The 19,115-nt window shown below is 41.7% G+C and overlaps 1 protein-coding gene across 1 annotated transcript in view; it reads left to right on the top strand.

Moving 5' to 3' along the window:
* The window catches only part of LOC112219667 (GTP:AMP phosphotransferase AK3, mitochondrial), a 41,726-nt gene extending 23,281 nt beyond the window's left edge, over window positions 1-18,445 (top strand). The window contains exons 4-5 of the mRNA XM_024381130.2: window positions 14,959-15,077; window positions 17,294-18,445. Coding sequence (XP_024236898.1) covers window positions 14,959-15,077; window positions 17,294-17,393 — 219 coding nt within the window. The 3' untranslated portion in view covers window positions 17,394-18,445. The remainder of the gene's footprint in view (window positions 1-14,958; window positions 15,078-17,293) is intronic.
* The last annotated feature ends 670 nt before the right edge of the window (window positions 18,446-19,115 follow it).

Raw genomic sequence — 19,115 nt, 5'->3', positions numbered from 1 at the left:
GGGCATATATATATATATATATACATACATACATACATACATACATACATACATACATACATACATACATACATACATACATACATACATACATACATACATACATACATACATACATACATACATACATACATACATACATACATACATACATACATACATACACACATACACACACACACACACACACACACACATACGCACACGTACTCAAAAACTAAATTAAAATAAAAACACATAACACTTGCAGCAGCACTATCAAGGTTCTTATCAGCTATTTCAAGCATTCGCTGAGACAACGGGCCAATAATTCGTTTTTAGGTTTTACAGTACCTTACACAACATGTATCTGCGCATTTCCCTAGTCACCCCGTTCACTCTGTCCAGTTTGAAATATAGTTGAATAGTGGAGACCAGAGTCTATCAAACTTGGGCTGTCTCTTGTGGAGGTCATAAGTGAGCTTTTCAAGAGGAAGAAAGTCAACAATCTGGTCAATGCATATTTTAAATGTAGGAGGGGTATTAGAGGCCCACAATAGAAGAATACATTTCTTAGCAAAGTATGTAATAGTCATAAGCAAATTTTCTCTGTCAGGATCAAGAACAAAGTCCTGCTGGGCATTAAGAAGATAGATACACGGGGTCATATCAAACTGTACCTCTAGTATTTTCTGTGCAGCAGTATGTACAGATTGAATCTGGCAATCTCTCTACAGCTCCAAAATACATGCATATAGGTTCCACTTTCAGAGGTACATCTTTTACAGTTAGGAGACATATCTGTTTTCATTCTATGGAGTCTCAAAGGAGTATAATAAAATTTGTACAAAAATGTGTAATTAGATTCATTCATTTTTACACTGGTAGAGGAGCAGTATACCCTGTCGCAAACCTCCGCCCATAACTCATCACTGATAGTCAGACCAAGGTCCTTTTCCCAGATTATTTTCAAAGGAGTAAAGGAGGAGCTTCCTTTCTCAGAAAGGAGTCTATAGATGTAAGATATTTTGCCTTTAATGGATTGTGCTGTGACAAGAAGGGTTTCAACTTCATTCAACTGAGTTCTAAACCTCCTCTTGGAGGTAAATGAGGAAATTACATGTCTAATTTGAAGATATTTAAAAAATGGGATCTTGGTACATCGAATTCACTGCAGAGCTCTTGAAAGGATTTCAGTGTAGTGGTTTTCTGAAATAGGTCTGAAAAGGTCCTGATTCCTAGAGTATGCCAAAGATTAAAGTTGGCATCCCTCAGGGCTTTTGGCAAGTCTGGGTTGCCTACTATAGGCGAGTGAGAACATATTTGGGAGGAAATGCCCAGGTATTTCTTACAGTCCCTCCACACTAGTAGGGTGCTGTAAATCACAAAGGTTTTGTTGTTGCCCACTTCACTAAAGTTATTAATGAATATAATTGAGCTTAAGGGCAATGAACCACAGGATTGGGCTTCTATCTGAATCCACGTTGACTCTTGTCTGTTTGTGATCCATGTTAGCATGTTGTGGATTTGGGCAGACCAGTAGTACAATTGAAGGGAGGGAAGGGCAAGACCACCCTTAGATTCAGGTTTCGATAGAGTGGAAAACTTGATCCTAGGTTTTTTATTGCCCCATATAAATTTGGTGATGCTTTGGTTAGTTGTTTTGAAGAAGGAAACTGGGAGATAGCATGGGAGCATCTGAAATAAGTAGTTCAGTCTAGGGAGGACGTTCATACGGATTACATTAATTCTTCCTACTAAGCTAATTGGGAGGGAGATCCAGGTTTGGAGATCGTTCTTGATTCGATCCAGGAGTGGAAGATAATTTTCCTTAAAAAGGCTATTCAGATCTGGTGTTATGAAGATCCCGAGGTATTGAAACCCCTGTGTTTTCCATTGGAAAGGACAAAGTGTCTTCATAGAGCTGGTGAGTGTAATATTGAGAGGGCAGACAGTGGATTTGTTCAAATTGATCTTATAACCTGAAAACTTGCCATACTGAGCAATTGTGTCCAAATGAGAGGGAGGGATTTCTCAGGGTTGGATATGTAGAGCAAGACATCATCCGCGTAAAGTGAAATCTTGTGCTGCAGGCCGCCTGCAGAAACACCCATAATACTTGAATTGCTCCTTATCAGCTCTGCCAGAGGCTCCGCCCCCAACAAGTAGAGCAGCGGGGACAGCGAGCACCCTTGTCTTGTGCCCCATTCCAGAGAGAATCTGTCAGAGTTCAGTCCATTAGTAGTCACCATGGCATTTGGATGAGAGTATAGTGATTTGATCCATTTAATAAAATTTGGGCCCATATTGAACTTTTCTAAGACTGAAAACAGAAAGCTCCGCTCCATCCTGTCAAACGCCTTCTCAGCATCCAGTGAAGCCAGCAGGACAGGGGTCTTCTGTGCGTTTACTTGATCAATAATATCAAAAAGACGGCGAATGTTATCAGGAGAGTATCTGTCTCTAATAAATCCAGTTTGGTCCGCTTTTATTATTTTGGGAAGAAGAGTGTTTAGTCTTTTGGCGAGCAATTTGGTAATTATTTTATAGTCAAAATCCAACAAGCTTATGGGCCGGAAGGACGAGCAGGATAGGGGGTCCTTGTCCTTTTTTAGCAACACTGTAATGCGAGCTGTGTGCATTGAGTCTGGGAGAACTCAGTTTTTGCAAAAATCCTCCAGCATTGGCATGAAGATAGGGTTGGCTGGGGCCAAAAAGCTTTGTAGAACTCTCTGGGGAATCCATCTGGGCCTGGGGACTTATTAGGTGGCATGGAGGTAATTGCCTCCAGGATCTCCTCAGGAGTGAAGGGGGAGTTGAGATCTTCTTGGTCGGTCTCTGATAGTTTAGGTAGCGAGATTCCCTCTAGGAAAGAGTGGAGTTCTGCCTCCGTGTGTTTTCTCTCAGAGGTATATAGTTTGCAGTAAAAATTATGAAAAGTTAAATTGATCTTTTTTGGGTCATATGTGACCTCGTCCTCTGCTGTTCGGATAGCCATGATTGTACGCTCTGACTGCTCCTTTTTTAATTGGTAAGCAAGCAATCTACTGGGCCTATTGCTATACTCATGGTATTTCTGTTTAGTAAAGAAAACTTTTTTTTTTTTTTATCTCCCGAGTGTAGTCCAAATTCAGTTTGGCTTTGGCTGCTTTAAGTTGACTCCAGGAGGTGCTGTCTAGGGATTGTTAATGTATTTTTTCACAGCATTCCAGCTCCATCTCAAGATCTAACCTGTATGCTTCCATTGCTTTTTTCTTAGAGGAAGCATATGCAATTAGATGACCTCTTAGTGTGGCTTTAGCAGCGTCCCACATTGTGGCCGGAGAAACAGGAGAATCTTTATTGTCTTGTGTGTAGTTGTCTATCCATGTAGTTACCAATGTATGGAACGCTTCGTTTGATAGCATGGAGGTGTTGAATTTCCAGCTCTTTGACCTCGGGATGTTTTTGCAGAGTTTTTTTTTGCAAAGCGAGTTTGGCATTTCCCACTGATGGTGTTGTTTTTCGCCGCCTGTAGGACTCGTTCCTTGTCGGTGAATCTCAGGAAACGTATGGTGATTGGGCGCGGTGGTTGTCTGGCTGCTGGTGGGGGCCTCAGTGCTCGGTGAGCTCTCTCGAGTTCTATGGGCCTGTCGGTGGACATGTGGAGCCACTCGGGAAGTTTGTCTTGCAGGTAGCGGATCAGTGACATGTTTCCCTCTTCTTTTTTGCCCAGATTGAATAGAACACAATTATTCCTTCGCCCCCTGTTTTCCAGGTCCTCTGTTTTCTCTTCCAGATGCTCGATTTTCTTTTTAGCATATGCTATTGTTTCCATGGCATCTGTCAATAAGTTTTCCATGGATAGGATTCGCCCCTCTGCCTCGTCCAGGCGCCCCGCGTTTATGGTTATCTTGTTGTTGATGTCAGGCAAAGCGTTTTCCAGGATTGTCACCTTGCCCCCTATCGCACTGAGCTGAGAGTTAATCTAATTTAGTGTTTAGTTCTGTATGTTGGGATCTCAACTCAGAAAGGATGTCTTCGACAGAGTGCGAGGTTGGCATTCGTTGTGCCTCGTGGGGGAGCGGGTTCTCTTGCTCCTGGCTAATGGCGCTAGTTTTTTCTGAAGCTAGCTTCTTCTTGGAGGCTTTTTCCGTCGCTAATACTCGAGTCTGGGTAAAAATGTCACCTGTAGTGTCGCCTTTTGTAGCTGCCATGACTTTTTCTTACTAAAGCTAAATGAGTTTGAACTTGGAGTGGAGGTAAGATTAGGAATTGGAAACTACTTGTGCGGAGCTCTTAGTTCATGCGGCCATCTCGTCCAAGGGTCACGTGATCCCCAGCCGAAGTAGAACCTTTTGAATTGTTTGGGCACAGACCTGGATAGTAATGACAGAACTCTGCAGGCTGTCTCTGCAGTAGATTGCAACTCCGCCCCCTTTGACAGTTCTATCTTGTCGGAAAATGTTATAGTTAGGGATGGAAATCTCAAGATTTTTGGTGGCCTTCCTAAGCCAGGATTCAGACATGGCTAGGACATCCGGGTTGGCAGAGTGTGTTAAAGCAGTGAGTAAAACAAAATTAGGGAGGAGGCTTCTAATGTTAACATGCATGAAACCAAGGTTTTTACGGTTACAGAAGTCAACAAATGAGAGCGTCTGGGGAATGGGAGTGGAGCTCGGCGCTACAAGGTCTGGACTAACCTCTACATCAGCAGAGGAACAGAGGAGGAGTAGGATAAGGGTACGGCTAAAGGCTATAAGAACTGGTCGTTTTGTGCGTTCGGAACAGATAGTAAAAGGAACAGGTTTCTGGGCGCGGAAGAATAGATTCAAGGCATAATGTACCGACAAGGGTAGGGTAGGATGTGAATACAGTGTAGGTAAACCTAGGCATTGAGTGATGATGAGAGAGGTTTTGTCTCTAGAGACATCATTTAGACCAGGTGAGGTCACTGCATGTGTGGGAGGTAAAACAAATGGGCTAGCTATGGCATATTGAGCAGGGCTGGAGTCTCTTCAGTGAAATAAGACAATAATCACTAACCAAAACAGCAATGGACAAGACATATTGACATTAGGGAGAGGCATGCGTAGGCATAGGTAGATCATAGGGACCAGTGGGAGGCTAGGCGAGCTGGAAACACGGCGATTCAGACAGCTAGCGGGCCGGGGATAGCAGGCTTGCAGAAGGGCCTTAGAGGGGACGTCGCAACGGAAGAAGTCTTTTGTGGCCCCCTCGGACGGTTACATCGGCAGACCAGTCGTGTTGGATTGGCAGGGCTCCGTGTAGGCAGTAAAAGGGTCCAGGCCAATTGACAAAATAGGTATTGTGGCCTAAGAAATTGTCTGATGGTCCCCTAAGCTAACAGTACGATATGCTCTAGACAGCTAGCGGGCCGCGGATAGCAGGCTAGCGGATGGGACTTCAGGGGACATCGCGACAGAGGAGCCTATTGAAACCACTTGGGCGGATTTCGTTGTTGAGATGTGTCTGTTACTTGAACTCTGTGAAGCATTTTTTGGGCTGCAATCTGAGGCTGGTAACTCTAATGAACTTATCCTCTGCAGCAGAGGTAACTCTGGATCTTCCATTCCTGTGGCGGTCCTCATGAGAGTCAGTTTCATCATAGTGCTTGATGGTTTTTACAACTGCACTTGAAGAAGCTTTCAAAGTTCTTGAAGTGTTCTGTATTGACTGACCTTCATGTCTTAAAGTAATGATGGACTGTTGTTTCTCTTTGCTTATATGAGCTGTTCTTGCCATAATATGGACTTGGTCTTTTACCAAATAGGGCTATCTTCTGTATATCCCCCTACATTGTCAAAGCACGACATGAAGCTGGTTGAGAGAATGCCAAGTGTGTGCAAATATGTCATCAAGGCAAGCAGAGGGTGGCTATTTTGAAGAATCTCAAATATAAAATATATTTTGATTTGTTTAATATTTTTTTTGTTACTACATGATTCCGTATGCGTTATTTCTACATGTATGAAATAGTAAAATAAAGAAACTCTTGAATGAGTAGGTGTTCTAAAACTTTATTATTTATTATTATTTATTTCTACATGTATGAAATAGTAAAATAAAGAAACTCTTGAATGAGTAGGTGTTCTAAAACTTTATTATTTATTATTATTTATTTCTACATGTATAAAATAGTAAAATAAAGAAACTCTTGAATGAGTAGGTGTTCTAAAACTTTATTTATTATTATTTATTTCTACATGTATGAAATAGTAAAATAAAGAAACTCTTGAATGAGTAGGTGTTCTAAAACTTTATTATTTATTATTATTTATTTCTACATGTATGAAATAGTAAAATAAAGAAACTCTTGAATGAGTAGGTGTTCTAAAACTTTTGACCGGTAGTGTACATGTATCAAGCAGACCACCATAGTCCCTATGCCTAAGAAAGCGAATGTATCCTGTCTAAATGTCTCCCGCCCGGTAGCACTCACTTCGGTAGCCATAAAGTGCTTTGAAGGGCTGGTCATGGCTCACATCAACACCATCATCCCTAGACCCACTCCAATTTGCATACCACCCCAACAGAAACACAGATGACGGAATCTCGATTGCGCTCCACACTGCCCTTTCCCACTTTGACAAAAGGAACACCTATGTGAGAATGCTGTTCATTGACTACAGTTTAGCGTTCAACATCATAGTGCCCACAAAGCTCATCACTTAGCTAAGGACCCTGGGATTAAACACCTCCCTCTGAAATTGGATCCTGTACTTCCTGACAGGCCACCCCCAGGTGGTAAGGGTTGGCAACAACACGTCTGCCATGCTGATCCTCAACAAGGGGGCCCCTCAGGGGTACGTGATTAGTCCCCTCCTGTACTCCCTTTTCACCCACAACTGCACGACTTCAACACCATCATTAAGTTTGCTGACGACACAACAGTGGTAGGCCTGACAACCGCCGAAGATGAGACAGCCTATAGGGAGGAGATCAGAGACCTGGCAGTGTAGTGCCAGGACAACAACCTCTTCCTCAACGTGAGCAAGTCAAAGGTAATGATCATGGACTACAGGAAAAGGAAGGCCGACCATGCCCCCATTCACATAGATGGGGCTGTAGTGGAGCGGGTCGAGAGTTTCAAGTTCCTTGGTGTCCACATCACCAACAAACTATCATGGTCCAAACATACCAAGAAAGTTGTGAAGAGAGCACGACAATTCCTTTTCCCCCTCAGGAGACTGTACATATTTGGCAAAGGTCCCCAGATCCTCAAAACGTTCTACATCTTCACCATCGAGAGCATCCAACCGTAAGGCACTACAGAGGGTAGTGCGTACAGCCCGCTGGGGCCAAGCTTCCTGCCATCCAGGACCTATATACTAGGCGGTGTCAGAGGACTGTTCTCTCTGCTACCACACGGCGAGCGGTACCGGATCGCCAAGTCTAGGTTCAAAAGGCACCTTACCAGCTTCTACCCCCAAGCCATAAGACTGCTGAACAGTTAATCAAATGGCCACCTAGACTATTTACATTGACCCCCCCCCCCTTTGTTTTTACACTGCTGCTACTCAGTTGTGGAAAAAGTAACCAATCTCATACTTGAGTAAAAGTGAAGATACCTTAATAGAGCATGACTAAGGTAAAGGTGAAAGTCACCCAGTAAAATACTACTTGAGTAAAAGTCTAAAAGTGTTTGGTTCCAAATTCCTGATATTAAGCAAACCAGATGGGAGAATTTGCTTGTTTGTTTAAATGTATGGATAGCCAGGGGCCCACTCCAACACTCAGATATAATTTACAAACGAAGCATTTGTGTTTAGTGAGTCTGACAGACAGAAAAGAGACAGTGGGAAAAGAGACAGTGGGATGACCAGGGATGTTCTCTTGATAAATGTGTGAATTAGATCATTTTCCTGTCCTGCTAAGCATTCAAGTACTTTTGGTTGTTAATGTACTTTTTACTCCATACATTTTCCTTATTTTCTTTAGGAATGTAGTGAATTAAAAGTTGTCAAAAATATAAATACACAAGTACAGATACCCCCCCCAAAACGACTTAAGTAGTACATTAAAGTATTTTTTACTTATGCATTGTCTCTTTACCCCTATCTACATGTATAAATTGCCTCAACTAACCTGTACCCCCACACATGGACTCGGTACCGGTACCCTCTGTATATATCCTCGTTATTGTTATTTTATTGGTTTCCTTTTTCCTTTTTTAGTTGAGTTTATTTAGTAAATATTTTCTTAACACTATTTATTGAACTGTATTGTTGGTTAAGGGCTTGTAAGAATTTCAAGTAAAGGTCTATTCGGCACAGGTGACTAATAAAATTGTATTTCATTTGATTTAACATGACAGCTGCATGTTCTAAATTCCTCAATTTAAATTGAGACCTTCCACTGATTTAATTTCTTCACATTCACAACAGTAAGCAAGAAGCTTAACATAGCCTACTTGTAAATCATTTGTAAATTACCTTGTATTTTCCTGTTACGGTGAATTAAAGTTGGCTACTCAAAACCTTGTCAGATAGGTCTATCAGAACATTTTGCTAGCATGTTAGCTACACTACATGAATGAAAGTATATGGACACCCACTCGTTGAACATCTCATTACAAAATCATGGGCATTAATATGGAGTTTGTCCCCATTTTCTGCAATAACAGCCTCCACTCTTCTGGGAAGGCTTTCCACTATGTTGGAACATTGCTGTGGGGATATTAGTGAGGTTGGACACTGATGGTGGGCGATTAGGCCTGGCTCGCAGTCTGTGTTCCAATTCATCCCGAAGATGTTTGATGAGGTTGAGGTCAGGGCTCTGTGCAGGCCAGTCAAGTTCTTCCTCACTGATCTCAACCAACCATTTCTGTATGGACCTCGCTTTGTTCACGGGGGCATTGTCATGCTAAAACAGCCAACTTTAATTCACCATAACAGGAAAATACAAGGTAATTATTTACAAATGATTTACAAGTAGGCTATGGCAAGCTTCTTACTTACTGTTGTGAACGTGAAGAAATGAAAACAGAGGTCTCAATTTAAATGGAGGGATTTAGAACATGTTAAATGCCGAATAGACCTTACCGTGAAGTGCTTACTTACAGTTGAAGTCGAAAGTTTACATACACTTAGGTTGGAGTCATTAAAACTCATTTTTCAACCACTCCACAAATTCCTTGTTAACAAACTATAGTTTTAGCAAGTCTGTTAGGACATCTACTTTGTGCATGACAGTATTTTTTTCCAACAATTGTTTAGACAGATTATTTCACTTATAATTCACTGTATCACAATTCCAGTGGGTCAAAAGTTTACATACACTAAATTGACTGTGCCTTTAAACAGCTTGGAAAATTCCAGAAAATGATGTCATGGCTTTAGAAGCTTCTGATAGGCTAATTGACATCATTTGAGTCAATTTGATGTATTTCAAGGGCTACCTTCAAACTCAGTGCCTCTTTGCTTGACATCATGGGAAAATCTAAAGAAATCAGCCAAGACCTCCACAAGCCTGGTTCATCCTTGGGAGCAATTTCCAAACGCCTGAAGGTACGAGGTTCATCTGTACAAACAATAGTATGGAGATGATGCAGCCATCATCTCTGTCTCCTAGAGTTGAATGTATTTTGGTGTGAAAAGTGCAAATCAATCCCAGAACAACAGCAAAGGACCTTGTAAAGATGCTGGAGGAAACCGGTACAAAAGTATCTATATCCACAGTAAAACGAGTCCTATATTGACATAACCTGAAAGGCCACTCAGCAAGGAGGAAGCCACTGCTCCAAAACTGCCATAAAAAAGCCAGACTACGGTTTGCAACTGCATATGGGAACAAAGATCTTTTTGCAGAAATGTCCTCTGGTCTGATGAAACAAAAATAGAACTGTTTGGCCATAATGACCATCGTTATGTTTGGAGGATAAAGGGGGAGGATAAAGGGGGAGGCTTGCAAGCCGAAGAACACCATCCCAACCGTGAAGCACAAGGGTGGCAGCATCATGTTGTGGGGGTGCTTTGCTGCAGGAGGGACTGGTGCACTTCACAAAATAGATGGCATCATGGGGCAGGACAATTATGTGCATATATTGAAGAAACATCTCAAGACATCAGTCAGGAAGTTAAAGTTTGGTCGCAAATGGCTCTTCCAAATGGACAATGACCCCAAGCATACTTCCAAAGTTGTGGCAAAATGGCTTAAGGACAACAAAGTCAAGGTATAGAAGTGGCCATCAAAGCCCTGACCTCAATCCTATAGAACATTTGTGGGCAGAACTGAAAAAGCATGTGTGAGCAAGGAGGCCTACAAACCTGACTCAGTTACACCAGCTCTGTCAGGAGGAATGGGCCAAAATTCACCCAACTTATTGTGGGAAACTTGTGGAAGGCTACCCTAAACGTTTGACCCAAGTTAAACAATTTAAAAGGCAATTTGACCAAATACTAATTGAGTGTATGTAAACTTCTGACCCACTGGGAATGTGATGAAATAAATAAAAGCTGAAATAAATCACTCTACTATTATTCTGATATTTCACATTCTTAAAATAAAGTGGTGATCCTAACTGTCCTAAAACAGGGATTAAATGTCAGGATTTGTAAAAAAACGGATTTTAAATGTATTTGCCTAAGGTGTATGTAAAGTTCCGACTTCAACTGTACAAGCCTTTAACCAACAATGCAGGTCAAGAAATAGAGCTTAAAAAATTTGCTAAACAAACTAAAAGTAAGAAAAGGGGCCTTCCCTAAACTGTTGCCACAAAGTTGGAAGCATAAAATCGTCTAGAATGTCATTGTATGCTGTAGCGTTAAGATATCCCTTCTCTAGATCTAAGGGGCCTAGCCCGAACCATGAAAAACAGCCACACACCATTATTCCTCCTCCTCCAAACTTTACAGTGGGCACTATGCATTGGGGCAGGTAGCGTTCTCCTGGCATCCGCCAAACCCAGATTCCTCCGTTGGACTGCCAGATGGGGAGTGTGATTCATCACTCCAGAGAACGCGTTTCCACTGCTCCAGAGTCCAATGGCTTTACACAACTCCAGCCGATGCTTGGCATTGCACATGGTGATCTTAGGCTTGTGTGTTGAGACAGAGGACTGGATGCTTCATAAACCTCTATATGTGTACCTATACATTGTGTCAAGACCAACTGTTTCACGTGAGTTTTGCAAACAGGATGGAACTTTAGTAGATAACAGCCTCTTAACTTTGCACTTTGAGGCTGCTTGGTCTGGGAGGTCTACACTGTAAAAATAGTAAGCCTCAAAACACCATGATTGTGTAATGAAACCATGAAACGTAGTGCATCTAACCTGATATCTGGTGTTTAGAGGGTGTTTGAATGTAAACCCAATGTACAGTGCATTCAGAAAGTATTCAGACCCCTTGACTTTTCCCACATTTTGTTACGTTACAGCCTTATTCTAAAATGTATTGTTTTTTTGTTGTCATCAATCTACATACATTACCCCATATTGACAAAGCTAATGAAACTGAGATATCACATTTACATAAGTATTCAGCACTTTGTTGAAGCCCCGTTAGCAGCGATTACAGCCTTTGTCTTCTTGGCTACAAGCTTGGCACACCTGTATTTGGGGAGTTTCTCCCATTCTTCTCTGCAGATCCTCTCAAGCTCTGTCCTGTTGGAAGATGAACCTTTGCCACAGTCTGCAGTCCTGAGCGCTCTGGAGTAGGTTTCCATCAAGGATCTCTCTGTACTTTGCTCCGTTCATCTTTCCCTTGATCCTGACTAGTCCCCCAGTCCCTGCCGCTGAAAAACATCTCCACAACAAGATGCTGCCCACACCATGCTTCACCGCAGGGATGGTGCCAGGTTTCCTCCAGGGGTGACGCTTGGCATTCAGGCCAAAGAGTTCAATCTTAGTTTCATCAGACTATAGAATCTTGTTTCTCATGGTCTGCGAGTCCTTTAGGTACTTTTTGGCAAACTCCAAGCGGGCTGTCATGTGCCTTTTACTGAGGAGTGGCTTCCATCTGGCCACTCTACCATAAAGGCCTGATTGGTGGAGTGCTGTAGAGATGGTTGTCCTTCTGGAAGGTTCTCCCATCTCCACAGAGGAACTGGAGCTCTGTCAGAGTGACCATCGGGTTCTTGGTCACCTCCCTGACCAAGGCCCTTCTCCCACAATTGCTCAGTTTGTTCGCGTGGCCAACTCTAGGAAGAGTCTTGGTGGTTCTAAACTTCTTCCATTTAAGAATGATGGAGGTCACTGTGTTCTTGGGGACCTTCAATGCTGCAGACATTTATTCGCACTCTTCCCCAGATCCGTGCCTCGACATAATCCTGTCTCACAGCTCTACGGACAATTCCTTCGGCATCGTGACTTGTTTTTAGTGAGGTCTGCACAACGCATTACAGGGGGCAAACTACCTGCCCTCCAGGACACCTAGACCACCCGATGTCACAGAAAGGCCATAAAGATCATCAAGGACAACAACCACCCGAGCCACTGCCTGTTCACCCCGCTATCATCCAGAAGGCAAGGTCAGTACAGGTGCATCAAAGCAGGGACCGAGAGACTGAAAAACAGCTTCTATCTCAAGGCCATCAGACTGTTAAACAGCCATCACTAACATTGAGTGGCTGCTGCCAACACACTGACTCAACTCCAGCCACTTTAATAATGGAAATTGATGGAAAAATGTATCACTAGCCTCTTTAAACAATGCTATTTAATATAATGTTTACATACCCTACATTGCTCCTCTCATATGCATATGCATATACTGTACTCTATATCATCTACTGCATCTTTATGTAATACATGTATCACTAGCCACTTTAACTATGCCACTTTGTTTACATACCCTACATTACTCATCTCATATGTATATACTGTACTCTATACCATCTACTCCATCTTGCCTATGCCGTTCTGTACCATCACTCATTCATATATCTTTATGTACATATTCTTTATCCCTTTACACTTGTGTGTATAAGGTAGTAGTTTTGGAATTGTTAGGTTAGATTACTTGTTGGTTATTACTGCATTGTCGGAACTAGAAGCACAAGCATTTCGCTACAGTCACATTAACATCTGCTAACCATGTGTATGTGACAAATTTGATTTGTTAGATTTTTTTCTCTGACATGCACTGTCAATTGTGCAACCTTATATAGGCAGGTGTGTGCCTTTCCAAATCATGTCCATTCAATTGAATTTACCACAGGTCGACTCCAATCAACTTGTAGGAAAATCTCAAGGATGGTCAATGGAAACAGGATGCACCTGAGCTCAATTTTGAGTCTCATAGCAAAGGGTCTGAATACTTATGTAAATAAGATTAAGATTTTATTTTGCATATATTTGCAAACATTTCTAAAAACCTGTTTTCGCTTCATCGTTATGTGGTATTGTATGTAGATTGATGAGGAAAAAATGTATTTAATCCATTTAAGAATAAGGCTGAAATGTAACAAAATGTGGAAAAAGGGAAGGGGTCTGAATACTTTCCGAATGCACTGTAAGTATTATGATATTGGAATTGTACACACTCAACCACAAAGAAAAAAAATTCTGTGATGAATTGAAATTGACTCAAAAAAACAACCAACATGTACTTAATATAAATAATGCAATTTGTTTTAATGATTTATTAATTTAACCAAAAATGTTACGAATAAATCAAACTTAATGTTTCTCAAATTGTACTGAAAGTATATTTTATATGATAACCAAAGAGAGAACATTTTGTGATTGAATTAATTAGGTCTGGTTTTAATTTCCTTGCACTTCCTATGTTTTTAGAGGATTGTGGGAAGTACATTTAAAAATATATATATTTTACACAATGTTATATGTGTAGCACATGGGGATGTGTGAAACTTACCCTTCAGCATGAAGCGTATAGCTAGCTTTTTGTGTGGCGTGTGACTGCTAAGAAGATTCATTAGGGCGGTCAGGTGCTAGCAAAGCAGAGGTCCCGAGTTCGCGCCAGGTATGGGCCAAATCGGGAGGAAGGGGTACTCGCTGTATGAAATCAAAAAAGTATACTTCTATATTAGCAGCTTGTGCCATGATGTGTAATGGATCATGATGAATGGATATCAAAACTGTCCGGCAAAATGAAGTTCAATAAGATGACCCACTCCCACATTTCCAACTTTTAATGGTAGAGGAAAATACAGTATCCTGCAATGCTTGCTGCTAAACATCCAGTTACTGCTGGCGGATTGAGCACTGTGCTCCACAGATCCTGACAGAATTGGTTAAACTGGCAAATGATCAGATACATAATCAATGAAAATACCCCAGAAGAAGGTATCTAATTGGGCATTAAACAGAACTTGAAACACCAAAATAGTGTTTAACATTTTCCGGTAGTGCTGCCAGTCCCTGGCAAGGTGTTGCACAACACTTGATTAAAGTGGTGTAACAACACACTGCTCAAGGTAAAGCAAGGTCATCATAGGTCATGTTTTGTACCAACACACCTCAGGATGTCTTTCAATACTCCAGCCAAGTTAAGGTTTTGTCTCCTTCAAGTTGGTGGCAGCTCAGTTGCCACTAGTTTTGGTGTTTCAAAGCACTTTATTTTAACAGTGTGCTCTCTCAAGGGTCTATTCACGTCTTCGAGGGGTGGGAAAAATCTTGTTGAATGTGATCACTTGTTTTGAGTGTTTTTTGTCGTCGTGGTCACACGAGGAGTTGAAAGTTTGTGGTAATTTTTTTCAGAGCTCAAGGTAAAGCAAGGTCATCATAGGTCATGTTTTGCTACTAAGTATAGGCATACAGGTTTTCCCTGCATGTCTCATAATAGGCAACACAGGCTTGGGCTGTGGTGTTTACAATTTACATACTATGGCAGTATGTTGGACACATTGACAATGGCTTAACAGCTGAATCGTTTGTCCTGCACTTGTCGCCTCTAAAGTTAATAATTGAAACTTTTTTAAAAATACAGACCTTCACTGCATTATGTTGTGCTACTAAATCGTCCACTATACCTCTTCTATACACACTCATGGACTGTTTTGGTTTGCCTACAGGGCCTTGATGACGTCACCGGAGAGCCTCTGATTCAGAGAGATGATGACACACCAGAGACCGTCACCAGGAGGCTAAAGGCATACGAGAACCAGACACGACCTGTGCTGGAGTACTACAGGTGGCATTGAAAACCTGAGCCATATAAACTCAGTAAAAAAAGAAACGTCCTCTCATTGTCAACTGCGTTTATTTTCAGCAAACTTAACGTGTAAATATTTGTTTGAACATAACAAGATTCAGCAACTGAGGCATAAACTGAACAATGTGTTCCTGAAAAAAAAAAAAGGGGGTCAAAATCTAAAGTAACAGTCAATACCAGGTGTATCAGCTGCATTAAGTACTGCAGTGAATCTCCTCCTCGTGGACTGCACCAGATTTGTCAGTTCTTTCTTTCTACCCCACTCTTCCACCAAGGCACCTGCAAGTTCCCGGACATTTCTGGGGGGAATGGCCCTAGCCCTCACCCTCCCATCCAACAGGTCCCAGACGTGCTCAATGGGATTGAGATACGGGCTCATCGCTGGCCATGGCAGAACACTGACATTCCTGTCTTGCAGGAAATCACGCACAGAACAAGCAGTATGGCTGGTGGCATTGTCATGCTGGAGGGTCATGTCAAGATGAGCCTACAGGAAGGGTACCCCATGAGGGAGGAGGATGTCTTCCCTGTAACGCACAGCGTTGAGATTTCCTGCAATGACACCAAGGTCAGTCCGATGATGCTGTGACACACCGCCCCAGACCATGAAGGAACCTCCACCTCCAAAGTAAAGGCCTCAGTGTAACTCTCATTCCTTCGACGATAAACGCGAATCCGACCATCACCCCTGGTGAGACAAAACCACAACTCTTCACAAGCACTTTTTGCCAGTCCGGTCTGGTCCAGTGACGGTGGGTTTGTGCCTACAGGCGACGTTGCCGGTGATGTCTGGTGAGGACCTGCCTTACAGCAGTCCTACAAGCCCTCAGTCCAGCCTCTCTCAACCTATTGTGGACAGTTTGAGCACTGATGGAGGGATTGTGCTTTCCTGGTGTAACTCGGGCAGTTGTTGTTGCCATCCTGTACCAGTCCTGCAGGTGTGATGTACCGATCCTGTGCAGGTGTTGTTTCACGTGGTCTGCCACTGAGAGGACGATCAGCTGTTCGTCCTGTCTCCCTGTAGCACTGTTTTAGGCGTCTCAGTACGGACATTGAAATGTATTGCCCTGGCCACATCTGCAGTCTTCATGCCTCCTTGCAGCATGCCTAAGGCACGTTCTCGCAGATGAGCAGGGACCATGGCCATCTTTCTTTTGGTGTTTTTCAGAGTCAGTAGAAAGGCCTCTTTGGTGTCATAACTGTGACCTTAATTGCCAACCGTCTGTAAGCTGTTAGTGTCTTAGCGACCGTTCCAGAGGTGCATGTTCATTAATTGTTTATGGTTCAATGAACAAGCATGAGCAACAGTTTAAACCCTTTACAATGAAGATCTGTGAAGTTTGAATTTTTACAAAATATCTTTGAAAGACAGGGTCCTGAAAAGGGGACGTTTCTTTTTTTGCTGAGAATATATATATACACATTTGATTTCTGTCCCAAACATATCAGTCTAGTACAACACATTTGATACCGTTATATTAGTAAAATGATATAAGCTGTAACTGTATAATAACGTTGTAGTGGCCCTTCTCGGGTCATTATAGTATATATCTGCCCTTTCAAAGCTGGGACATAAGGTGGCATAACAAACTGACATTCATCTCAATTAGATAGAAATGAGAAATTAAATGCATAGCTAAGTGCATTGTGTGGCAGTCAAGATTAAAATCACATCTACATATTTCACTGGCCAATTAAAAAAGCAAAAACAGTAGGCAGAGCTCCCTGTGTACATAGGATGTTATAGCGTCCAAGTTATTGATAACATAGATGTTGGGGCTCTTCGTCACTGGTAAATTGATAAAGATGAATAAACCCTACTACAGAGGCCAGTCTGAGAACTGAAATATCTTGGGACTGTAACAAAGGATTCAGGTTCAGAAATGAGACCAGACCGTGCATGCATTACACTGTACAGTACTGCCTGTCCCTTTGTTAAACAGTGAATGATCTATGTTGGCAACCTTGAAAGTATTATGTAGTTAAGAACTGGGTTACATTCAGTAGAGCATACGGCAGCAAAACATTTAGCGGAAATTTGTTCTCATTGGAGAAAAATGTAGCAGTACCTCCCCATTTCAAAACGTTTTTTATTTTTTATTTTACCTACTGAACATGACCTGGTTCACTGCTTATGTTTGTTGTGATAACTTTCATGTCTGTCATGAGGTACTAATGACTGTTTCTGACAACAGGAGTAAAGGGGTGTTGGAGACATTCTCAGGAACGGAAACCAACAAGATCTGGCCTCACATTCAGGCCCTCCTGTCCAAAAAACTCTCCCTACAAAATTAAAAAGGTTGTTGGGAAAGCATAGAATACACTCCCGGGAAAATAATGGATCAGTTTACCACAACTTTAATGGGACTCAACTCTTTGGTCCAAAATGTAACAGTATCTCAGTGCCTATATAAGACCATGTTATTTACTACTACAACATATGTGGATGAGGACCACACATTCAACTAATGTCACATTCTATCTCTGTTCATTCCATATGTAGCCTGGTCCCAGATCTGTTTGTGCTCTGGCCAACTTCTATAGTCATGCCAAACAATGACCATAGAAGTCTGTATTGTAGCTTGTTGCCAGGTGATGTGGTTTTGTATCCAATTCATACCCGTCCTTGGTCTGTCGGTGTACAGGACAACTATAATGGGGTAAATGGAAATGTGCCGTTATATTAGGTGAAGTTGCCTTGAATTCATCTTTAGGGCCAAGTGCCTATTGTTGACATGACAATATATTGTGTCTCTTAAATTATAAAAACAAAAAAGTGAATCACCATGCAAATAATGAATGATAAAAAGACAGTGCCAATGATTTCAGTGAAACACGTGTCACCAGAAATGCAGTAGTTTAGAATAGCTGTCATTTTAAGTTGTTAGCCTGGTTAAACGTTGCACTCCCGTGAAGTGAAACGTCATACAATCTATTTGGATGCCAGGCTCATAAGTTATCACAGGAGTGATAACATATTCTCAAAAAAAGCTGCAATTAGCCGATGCATAGTTTTAATTACGATATTTGTATATTTTCTCTGACTGTGGCCATGCCTTGGGAGTTTAGATTTGTAATCTGATTAATCTATACTGAAAATGTATGCTGAATGTTTTACCAGCATATTACATGCAGTATTTTTGTAGCACATTATCTGTACTTTGATGATCAGTCAAAGGAATAATTACATTAGTAAATGTATATACTTTTATGAACCTTAAACTTCTATTTCATAACAAGTGTATTATTTATTATCAAGTCTCACTTGCTGGAAGAGACTGTATTCAGGCGAACTGTTTCAAAATGTAAAATAAACTAATATAATAAAAATAAATTGTGATAAGCAACTAACAGCTTTCCATTTAATGTTGACCTTGGACACTCTGCAAAAGTCTAAGTACCCAATATGGCTGGTAGTCCTGAAGTATGAAAAGCATTTCCCCTGAACACTGTTTTAAAGCTGTTCTATTCCAAACAGAGCATCGAAGCAGAACCTAACACAGGATGTTAATCACGCTACGTCAGCCAGAAAGTTCCCATTTCATTCTATTCCCCAGTCAAGTCTGTGAGCAGGTTTAGCAGCCAAACACATATGTTTGACAAGCTTATTCTTCTGTGATGGACATAGAAAGACAGACACATTTCTTTTGAGAGTTGGTTGATGTGGAGTGACGAGCAGTAACAAAAACAAGAGTTCGGCACAGCAGTCAACTGATCACTTTGCATCGTTACGTCATCATAGCTACACCGTGGTAGTATCAATGTTTGGCCTAATGATGACAAACTGGACACACGGGAGTTAAGGAAAGTTTCTAGGAGAGTTTGGACCACATACGCTAGGTGTACATACGTCCACTGCAGAACCACAAGTCCAGGAACAGGCCTTTTGTTTCTTCAATTAAAAAAACGTGTACTTTTATTTACAACAAGAGCGTGTTTTATTCAAATGCTCAGGTTTTCCCCCTCCTGCTAGGGAAGGACTGTGCCGGGTCCAGTCAAGCCTACTGTAGATGAAAA

The sequence above is a fragment of the Oncorhynchus tshawytscha genome, linkage group LG20 (genome assembly GCF_018296145.1).
Source record: "Oncorhynchus tshawytscha isolate Ot180627B linkage group LG20, Otsh_v2.0, whole genome shotgun sequence".
Taxonomy (NCBI): domain Eukaryota; kingdom Metazoa; phylum Chordata; class Actinopteri; order Salmoniformes; family Salmonidae; genus Oncorhynchus; species Oncorhynchus tshawytscha.
Note: the sequence above shows the minus strand (reverse complement) of the source record. Positions and strands in the feature narration are given on the sequence as shown.